The sequence below is a fragment of the Dysidea avara genome, chromosome 7 (genome assembly GCF_963678975.1).
Source record: "Dysidea avara chromosome 7, odDysAvar1.4, whole genome shotgun sequence".
NCBI lineage: Eukaryota > Metazoa > Porifera > Demospongiae > Dictyoceratida > Dysideidae > Dysidea > Dysidea avara.
The window spans coordinates 3,596,068-3,606,450 of NC_089278.1; the positions used below are offsets into that span (position 1 = coordinate 3,596,068).

A 10,383-nucleotide genomic window follows, 5' to 3' on the forward strand; every position below is an offset into this window, starting at 1 on the left:
AGGCAAAAATCATGTGCCCACATGCCCTATTTTCGCAGGCCCGGTCACATTTATAAATGATCGGTCTCGGATCTCCTCGCTTAACTCCGGACTCGTGGCATTGCTACGAGAGTGTCGAGACCAAAGAAGAGACGCAAGGCAAGAATTGAAGAGTCATTGTGCGGCAGCATCAAAGTAAGTTTTGTGCTGTATTACTATACTATATTGTGGCTATCCCGCGCGCACACACCCAGTACAATACCCCCTCAAGAATCGTATCGCATGTAAACAAGTCTACCAATCAGCATAAATACTAGCTTAAGCGTAGTGGTGATATTGTTGTGGGATATAAATATTGTTACTAGTCTACAGCTGCAGTAGGACATCTAGTATTGGAGTCCTCATTTTCTCCTTCGGAAATAAAGGACGGCCAGTACGCAGCTATCCTGTCGATCCCTGTACACGTACACTACATACCCTGCATGTTACTGGAAGGTAATTCATTGATGGGGTGTGTCTATTTTACACCAAATGAACCAGTAGATATTTGACAGCAAAAACCTTTACATCACGAGTAAATGTATTATAATTATGTGTGGTAAGAGAGTGAATACCAGTGTCAAAAAGTGAATCACACAGTACTTTTTGACATAAGAATTATAGCTACATTTGTAATGAAAGTGATGACAAAGTTTGATCTACTGTAGTTAGCAAATTTTAAGAGCTAGCTATTATCAAGTAATGTACCTATCAAAATTTTACCCCACCTACCCCAATGCGGGCAAAAGATTGGCCATTGGACCAAAAAGTTATGCCCTAGGTGTGGGGGATTAAGCAATTCTTGTAAAAAAGGATTGAGATGTACCGTATATGACCGTATTAAAGCCGGGCTCAAATACACGCAGGGGCTCAAATATACGCCGGGTACAGCTAGGGGACTGTCATAATAAACGCCGGGGCTCATTTAAACGCCGGGGTGCTAATGATATGCACTGAAAGGGGTTCTAAACTCGTGTCAGCTGCTAACTATACAGTGATGTCTCGTCACCAGTCATGTGATGTCTTGTCTTGTTCGACTATGCCTTCTCTTCTGGTGATGGCCATAGCGTATTTATCGTGGTCATTGTCATCTTTCCGCCCGACTTCCAATGTTCACCCAGCAGAGGAGTCCAAATGGGTTTATGTACGTGATGGGCTATGGATTTCGTATTTCGTAGGTACTTGTACTGGCACCTGTCATTCTCAACGAGTGGCTAGTAAGAAATAAACGCCCGGGTCCAAATTAACGCCGGTCTCGTTTAAACGCCGGGTCAAAAATGATTTATAGGAAATAAACGCCCGGGCTTCTATACGGTCATATACGGTATTCAAATGGAGAAAGAAAGGAATGTAGAGGAATTATGTTGGGTCAAATCCCCTCCTATTTTCCCTCCTTGCCCACATGGGGGGTAACTTTGTTTGATAGGTGCTTAATTTCCAATCCAGTCCATAAAATAGACAAACCCACATGTCAGGGATGTACATGTATACAAGAGTGATGCTACTACATTGTGCATGCAATGAACTGACAATGGATGATCATCTTACAATGATTAGTTACTGGATGGCCTCCATAGAAAGCATAGTCTGCGCTTGCGATTGTAGCTAACAACAACCTATAGAGCAGTAACACCTGGGCATCATAGTAGCCAGAAAATGTATGCATGTTATTGGAGTATATGATTACATCACCTCAAACTGTCTGTGACCACATTGTCAGGAGCAACTGAAGTATTTCAGTAGTGCAGGTTACTGTCCTGATTATTAGCAATATTGTAAGAAGTACGATATAAGGGTCCCACAATTAATGTTTATATTGACAAATTGATGTACAATAGTACGTTTGGTGGCAATCTCTTTCTTGAGTTGAACCCATGAAAAACAGCCCAAATATCATCTTTCCCAACTTCTGTTCTATGTCCTGTGTATGTTTCATGTAAATATATAGTATATTAAAAATTATGAATTTTAAAAATAAAGTAGGAATCCAAGCGATAAAAAGCAGTGAAACAAGAGACGAACAATGGTAGCTATTACAGTATAGCTCAGTGGGAAATTCCTACTTTGGCATTGCTATACCATGCCAAAGTAGGGATTTCCCACCAAGCTATGCTGTAATAGCTACCATTGTTCCACTACTTTTTATTGCTTGGATTCCTACTTCATTTTTAAATTCATAATTTTTTAATATACTAGTTTCTTTAGTTTTTTGTTAAGGTGGCGCTGAACCGATTAAGTCCAGCCGCACAAAACAATTTGTTTTAACCCACGCGCTTAATGAGCTATTTTAGGGTGACCCAAAACTTTGCTAGTGTACAACTTAATCTACGCCTTAAAAGCTGTTGTGATAGCCTGTGATACTTTAGTTTAGCATACAAAGTTCCATGAAATAACACGCCTTCATTTTTCGCCTATAAGACTCGCAAGTTTTAACCCGATTTTTTAAATAACTTGGCCAATGAACAACCTAGCGCTAAGCCACTTCGGTTCCAACCATTTCTCACCTTGTAGAATAATTCTACGCTTTCCTTTTCACTGATAACAACATGGAAAGTAGTGAAAATGCACACCCGTTGGCTACAACATTGGCTAACAACTCCATCAAACCCGAATCGCGAAAATTCGAAGCGTACTATTGTAGAGTATCACTTACCCGATGCCTATACCAAATTTTGATGGTCTGTGGTGCATAATTTTGAAGTTATTTAGCGAGAAAGGAGATGGTGTGGCTAATCAGTGCGCGGTCCGTATGACAGGAATCACGCGATGGCAGCTGGTGCCGTTCACCAGTGAATTAACCAGAGTTGTGACAAGCTAATAGTTTTAAAGCATGAATAATGTTAGTTGTATCAACAAAATGGCGGTCTGACAGAGCTTGTTCTGTTTGTCAACTGAGATGCTTCGTTGTGGTCTATGAATTTCTGCGTTTATTCGCGCATTACCACAAACTTGCTGTACAATTAACTTTGTGCGGCTGCCCTTAATCGGTTCAGCACCACCTTAAGGCATACAGCTAGCTATAAACATGTGACTGTTCTATTAGGGTGACTGCTGTATTAGAGTATCTCTAGTCAGCCTGCAAAGATGTGCGCTTGCCCAAAAGGGGGCGTGATTTCGATCAATTATTAGAGTATCTCAAGTCAGCCTTCCAACTTGAATGTGTGATCACTGAAATACAGCTAGCATAAAAGGGGTGTGTCATCGTGGTTGTGGTTTCAATCGATAGATCGATAAAGCATAAAATGAAGAATGGGCGTGATCTTGAGACCTATCGTGAAAGCTATCTAGTACCAGTACCTCGATTCATACAATAGCCTTTGTCATAGATTATATCAGTAAGGAATATATAATCTATGCCTCAGTACAGTAGCCAGTAGCATAGTCTAAGCGCCTTAAATAATCATGTGGCATCTATTATGCTGCTTAAAGAAAGTGTTGATATGGAAAGTTAACGCCTCGATATGGTTTTGTTGGATGAAGAAGAAGACAAGCAACTTGATTGAAGATAAAAGAAAAGACAAAGTACAGAGGGCACACACACTCGTCGGAACTCCAACAGGCACATCCCACTGGTGAGTTTGTTATTGTGGCATAAAATGGTGGCTGTGCACTGCTTTGTTTGGCCTCTAGGCTTGTCAGTCCGGCAGTCAGTCAGTCTAAATTCAATTTTTTGGCGATTTTTAAAATTCTGTATCCGGCCACTCGTAAGGGTTTTTTGCATTTAATACTGTTTTATGTATTATATGGACTAATACTATTCCGTAAAGGTGATTTTAGTCTCACAAGATATCTCTAGGATGATTTTTAAAGGCGGAATTTTGGGTGGCACGCGAAATTTTTACCTGGATTCCTACTTAAATGGTACAACCGTACCGTTTGATAAAACACCAGAAGCTGAGTTGTAAGAACCCCACCATTAAATTTGTGCCACTTCTTGTCCTGCAGAAGCTGTGGTTACACGTTTTAATTACATCCAGGACATTTAGGTCACGTTTTTGCTCACAATCCACTTTGTTTTTATATGAATATCTGGGTGTGACCCAGATTAGATCACTAACTGATGGAAATTCGGTTACTCAAGAAGCTTACATGGAGCCCTGCCCACCTTTTGAAAATGTGTATTGCTGTCTGTAGGCATACATAGAGCCACACCTACTTATCATGATTATACTGGCATGTGCAGTATCACACCTGCTTATCAGAATTGTGTGTTGGCTGTCTGTAGGCTAGACCCTCGCATGAGCAAAATGGCCATGTACACTTATCAAATTGTCAAATACACTTTGGTAGCTAGTTGTTTGTGTATGTCGTGTAGACTATTGTAAAACTACGTTGGTTAAACTTTAATTGACACACTCCTCTGGTTTAATTAAACCGGGCCATAACCAGGTTCTATCCGGATTAATATTCAGGTCAGTGGTCAGCTATACTGACCCATTTGTAACCATGGTTCTCAGTGTGTCCATATTGTAGTTACCTTTAATAATTGGACAGTAAACAGAAAATGACTGCTATATTTACAACTTTGTAGATGTCTCTAATGCAAGGAATTTTACTACCTTGTCAGTGTTGCAGTCTCAAGCAGCTGGTGTTAAATACTCTGGGACTATCACTGGCTGTATCTGGAGTATTCCGGTTTTGGATACCACTTGAGTCATTATTGATACTACTTCATGTAAACCCACTAGCGTCAATAGCTCAAGTATTACTGCTCTTCAACTGGACTGTGTGCGTGTTATTGGAAAGTTATTCAGTTGCTATAGAATTCATCTTTCAAGTGCCATGGAGTCATCTAAAGTTGGAGAATATATCTAAACTACGGCTAGCTGCAATCATTGCTATGACCTCAATGGGACTTGCCTGCATGTGCTCAATGTGGCAGATGTGTGTTGATGTACGGAACTGTGTGTTAGAGTCAGGTTACTGCTGGACAACTGTCCCTCTGGTACTGGCCATAGTCAGTGCAATGGCACACTCTGTAGTGCTAGGTGAGTTACATACATACCACTTGTTAACATCTAGCTAGTTCATTATTACAGGATTGTGTGTTCCAATTCAAGCCATCATAGTACCACTGAACTGCAACAAGGGGATTCCCAACATTGGCTTCAGACAACGTGATGTCACACTGTTAACTGCGCACATCTGGCTGTTCATCCATTTCATCTACCTCTGTGTATACTACTCTTCCCATCACTCTCTAGTACATGTACTGGCCATTCTCTATCGTTTTTGCTGTACTGCCTGGATGATAATTTACTGCTATCCTGACCTCACCTATTTTACCTATCACTGGTTGAAGAGACAACTACCTGACAGAATTAGACCAGGTCTTCGCATGATACTGAGGGATAACTATCTAAGTGAAAAAGTTTGGAGAAATATTAGAAGAATAGTATATCAAAGGATGCATGCGAATGATGATGTTGATGGGAACAACTTTCAAGTTGTTGTTACTGGCCTCTGCTCTGTGTGGATGAACATTATCAGATATGCTGTACATGATGTCATTAAGCTGATTGTTGCTAACATCAAGGTGTTGGTATTATCAATGTTGATGTATCATACAACTACCAGCTACCTTGCCATTCTAGCTTTTGTTTTAATGATAGCAATAAATATGTATCTAACTGACGTTGATCAAAACCATTCAACTTCCACTGATATTGATAGTCAACCTGTGGATGAAAATTTTGAGCTACAACCTCCTATCCAGTGTACTGACGATGAATTGATATATTTTATTCACAGACCAGTTATTCAACCTATGGATGAAAGATTTGAGCTACAACCTCCTATCCAGTGTACTGACAATGAAATAATTTATATAAAATATTTTATTCACAGACCAGTTATAACTTGATGATTGTTATTTTATATTTTTTTAATGAAGATTTTGAATTGTATATTTATTTTCAACTTTTTTGTAAAAGTAACTGGTTTATATACATGTAAGGTTTGTGTTGCTTTAATGTGAATTAACGTGTACAGCTATATTGATGTGATAGCATCTGCATGTTTACTGATACAATATATTATGTGCTGTACAGCTATTATTATAGCAGGAATGACATACGCATCGTGCTAGCTAATTAATGTAGCTCCATGCTTCTCCATTTTTTACAGTGGAATTCCCTCCAGCTTCAGTAGTCCACATACGTACAGTTTGAGTGAAATTACCTATGGCATTCTCTGAGTCATTGAGGTTTGCACATTTTTTTCTATTTCTTTTGCTCACCAAACCATCAAACTCTGTCATAAAATGCAAATAACTTCACTCTAAAATTTTGACCCAAAAGGCAAAGTTTGGTGTGAATCAAGCACAGACACAGGGATAATTCACATAAAAAATACATACAGTAATAGTTGTGATATCTACAGGGATGAGCTTACATTGATAATCACATGGTGATTTAGTTTGTCATACTTCCAGATCACATGGCTTGTTTTTGCAATTGCACTGTCAATCCGATAGTATGGAGTGACTCTGTTGGTAACTGATGTTACCATAGTAATAAATGCCTATTGCATAACAACAATGTGGTTGCTAGGTAACCATTGCTAAGGTAAAAGTCCATAACAACGGTTGCTATGCAAGTATTGCTAAGTGTGATTAGCCTTTTGCAGTGGTTATTTTGTGACAGTTGCCATCGTTGTCGGATGAAGGGTGGTCACTACGTTATTGATTTATTTGCAATGGTAGATCAGACAAATTACATACTAATATTATTATTTGTATAGGTAATCAAACACAATAATTATACAAGTAACAGTCAAAATTGTACGAGGTGAAGCCATGTGCAATTTTGGCTGCTATTAGTACAATTATTCCCTAATTGCACTAAAATGTGTGTGATTCCCTACTAATAACAGCTCCAGAGTTGTAACACAAACCAGAACGTGTGTACCAACAAGCATACATTTGAGATATTCTGATAGAACAATTGCATCAAATAAAAGCATTCAGCACAATTATATATAAAAGAAATACAAGCTACAAAAAAATAAAACATTTTGCTATGCAAGGCCAGGCCATATAAAAACTGGCTTTATTACAAAAAGAGGTAGTGGCTAAAAATGGAAAACTTTAATGAACTGAGTCAACTAGGCCATGGCACTATCCAGTGCCTTTGTGAATAGTAGATTAGTAGATTCAATAACCTCATTTCTGCAGGATCATAATTAAGTATTCACTGGTTCTTTTCCAGCTGTGATGAACTAGTTATGAGCTACATCAGCTAGTCCTGTGGTAGTTTCGTAAAGTCAATTTTGCAAAACACATCTTCAAACAACTTATGCATAATGACATAAAGTGTCACACTGTATTGTGTACTCAGATGCTTCCCTACAGTTACACTTTGCCTGATCAGAATCATCTTTTCTAGTTCGACCCAGGTATTGCATGCATGGGAGCAGTGGTGTAAAATGTCATAATAATTATAATGTATGTACACACCAATTCTATTCAAGTACAGTGGTGTTGTAATTGTAAGGAATTTCCATTAGAATTTCAGTTATATATTGTGTTGTAGGGTTCCAAATATATAAAGTTATAGCTATTAATATTGTTAACAGTAAGTCAAACCATAATGTTGTATTATTATTGTGTACTATTGTTATTTGTTGCTGCTACGTAAGAATTAGTTTGTAGCTCTAATAACTACTAAGTAGCACTCATTACTTCAGTGTTAAGGTTACTTTTATTCTGCATAACTGCAGGTGCATATTTGCACACGTTCCGAGACCTCAACCTACGAAGTAACATCTGAGGCTAAAATGATATATGCATACGTAAGAGTGGCATACTCCTCTGTGCAAATTGTAAATGTGGAATGTTTTATAGCTTATAAGTTTGGTTTTGTATTTTTACATATAGATTTTAGTGACATGAGAAGCTATTTTTTGTCATGAAATGCAATGCACAAGATAGACAACTATATGAGATAACTATACCAAAATGAAATGCATGTGTGTTCCTCGCATATAACACGTGAGAGCTACTGTCCATATGTAGCTACTTTGAGTTTTAAGATGTATCTGGATTTTGAAGGCACATAGAGTTTAGAACATTTTGCTAAGCAGGTGTCTAATTGTCAACAAAAAAGTGATGATGTAGTGTTTTGTGTCCAGCATGGAGTATTCTGTTATATACATATATAATTGTAAGGTAACTAATTAATGTTACTGAAATAAATTACTCAGAAAGTCTTTAACTGTTTTGAATTAACTGCTATGGACTGTTACAGGTCTTGTGCAGCTTTTAAAGCTCAGTTTTGCATATAAAAGTTTATTTGTACTTAAGCAGCTATTCCATATGATCATTTTTATGACCTCAGTGGTATTCTGTTATAAATGAAGTCAAAAGTGCATTGCTAAAATCTTTTCCAGTGCTATAATTTTCCTAGTGTTACAAAAAAAAGATAGAATTCTCATTGTTATTAATTGTAGTGTTGAATTAAAATTAATTTTAAGCTGCTAGAAAAACTATTTTTGATTTAGCTATTGTGTAACAATATAACAACAGAAAACAGGTGCTTTAACCCATTGAAATGAAGTTTCATGCGTATGCATCTGATAAAAACTTTACTGACGAGTTAAGGACGATTATTAAGATTGTGAAAAGTGAAGAATATAGTCATTTACTTTCCAGAAACCTACCAGGTAGAAAATTGGTTTGTATATCATCATTTTTGCAGCACCTTTTTGTCTATATTTTCTTTATTATTCTTATGACTGTTGGAATAATAGCAACAGCGTATTAAATTCCATTTCAATACTTTTGATTGGCTATTTGCTAGGTCCTGGGAAGGCTAGCTATAGGTGGGTTTCCATAAAGTGTAGTTTTTAATTGTACGTGCAGTACTACCCATCCACTAATTCTGTTCTGAAGTTTCTGCTCAGAGTAGTGAATTTGTTTATGTATGCATATGAACTTTCATGCATATGTAACTCTGATTGAGTTTAAAGGCAATTTATCAGAGATCAATGCATGAGATCAATGCTCCCAGTGGTGGGGGTGATTTGGAGATCACAAATGTTGGACATGATCATCGTCATGATGTAACTATTAACACACGGATAATTGATGAAAAACCAGACAGTTCAAATTTGTAATAAGCTTTTTCATACACATGCACATTTATTATACCTAGTTTTCTAAAAAAAAAATTCATTTCATCATATTGACCATTGTCAGTTTCATCTCGAGTATATATGGCTCATTGTTGAATATCAGATAATTACAGCCATGGAACTGTTCATTCCTGTAAATAAAGTTCATTCAGACTGACACCCCATATGGTTCAATTCAGAAATAAGGCACTGCATCAAACGTCTCAGAACTCTTCGACGTAGTAATAAGCGGCACCCAACATATCACATTTCCCATATCATTGACTCCCTTGAGAACTCTCTTCAAGACAAAATAAAAGCAGCCAAACAGAACTATGAATTTCACCTCATAAACAATTTTGCCCCAACTAACAACAACAAAATAATTATTTAAATATCTAAAATCTATCACTAAGTCTAATACTAATCCTCCTATCATGAACTTTGACTCTTCATCCGCTAGCACTGACTCCAGCAAGGCCAATTTGTTTAATCAATACTACCACTCTGTTTTTCACAATTCATCTTCACCAGCAAACCATGACAATTACCCAGCCACACATGAATCCTTAAACTCCATAACTATTACTGTCACTGATGTTTTTGAAGCTCTCATTTCATTAGATGTTGAGAAATCTTGCGGCATTGACAGAATTGCTCCTAAAGTACTTCACAGCTGTGCTGGACCTCTGTGTGAGCCACTACATCATCTGTTTTCCATGTCACTACGTCATGCCACCTTACCTTCTAGCTGGAAAATTCACAAAGTAATACCTATCTTCAAAGCTGGCGACCATTGTTCTGTAAGAAATTATCGTCCCATCTCGCTCCTATCCAACACATCTAAAGTTCTTGAAAGACTAATCTACAACAAAATTATCACTCACATTAGTAAATATATTAGTTGTCCTCAGTTTGGTTTCACTAAAAACTGTTCAACCTTACAACAAATGCTAATTTTCCTAGACTACATAATTAACAGCCCCTCACAAACTGATGTGGTGTACTTCAATATCAGTAAAGCCTTCGATACCGTATCTCATGCCATCTTGCTCAACAAGCTTTGGTCTGCTGGAATAACTGGTACACTCTGGGCTTGGTTCAGGGAATATCTGACTGATCGATATCAACGTGTTTGCATTAACAACTGTTACTCCGATTTACTGCCAGTTCTCTCAGGTGTGCCCCAGGGCAGCATACTTGGCCCCGTGCTATTTCTAATTTATATAAATGACATGACATCATATATACACC

At 37.6% G+C, this 10,383-nt stretch overlaps 1 protein-coding gene across 1 annotated transcript; it reads left to right on the forward strand.

Moving 5' to 3' along the window:
• The first annotated feature begins 46 nt into the window (after nt 1-46).
• On the forward strand, nt 47-6,075 carry LOC136261010 (uncharacterized). Its single transcript, XM_066054971.1, has 3 exons — nt 47-174; nt 4,550-5,006; nt 5,058-6,075. Exons 2-3 carry the CDS (start codon nt 4,550-4,552, stop codon nt 5,879-5,881), a joined length of 1,281 nt encoding a protein of 426 aa, XP_065911043.1. The 5' UTR covers nt 47-174; the 3' UTR covers nt 5,882-6,075.
• Nucleotides 6,076-10,383: the final 4,308 nt, after the last annotated feature.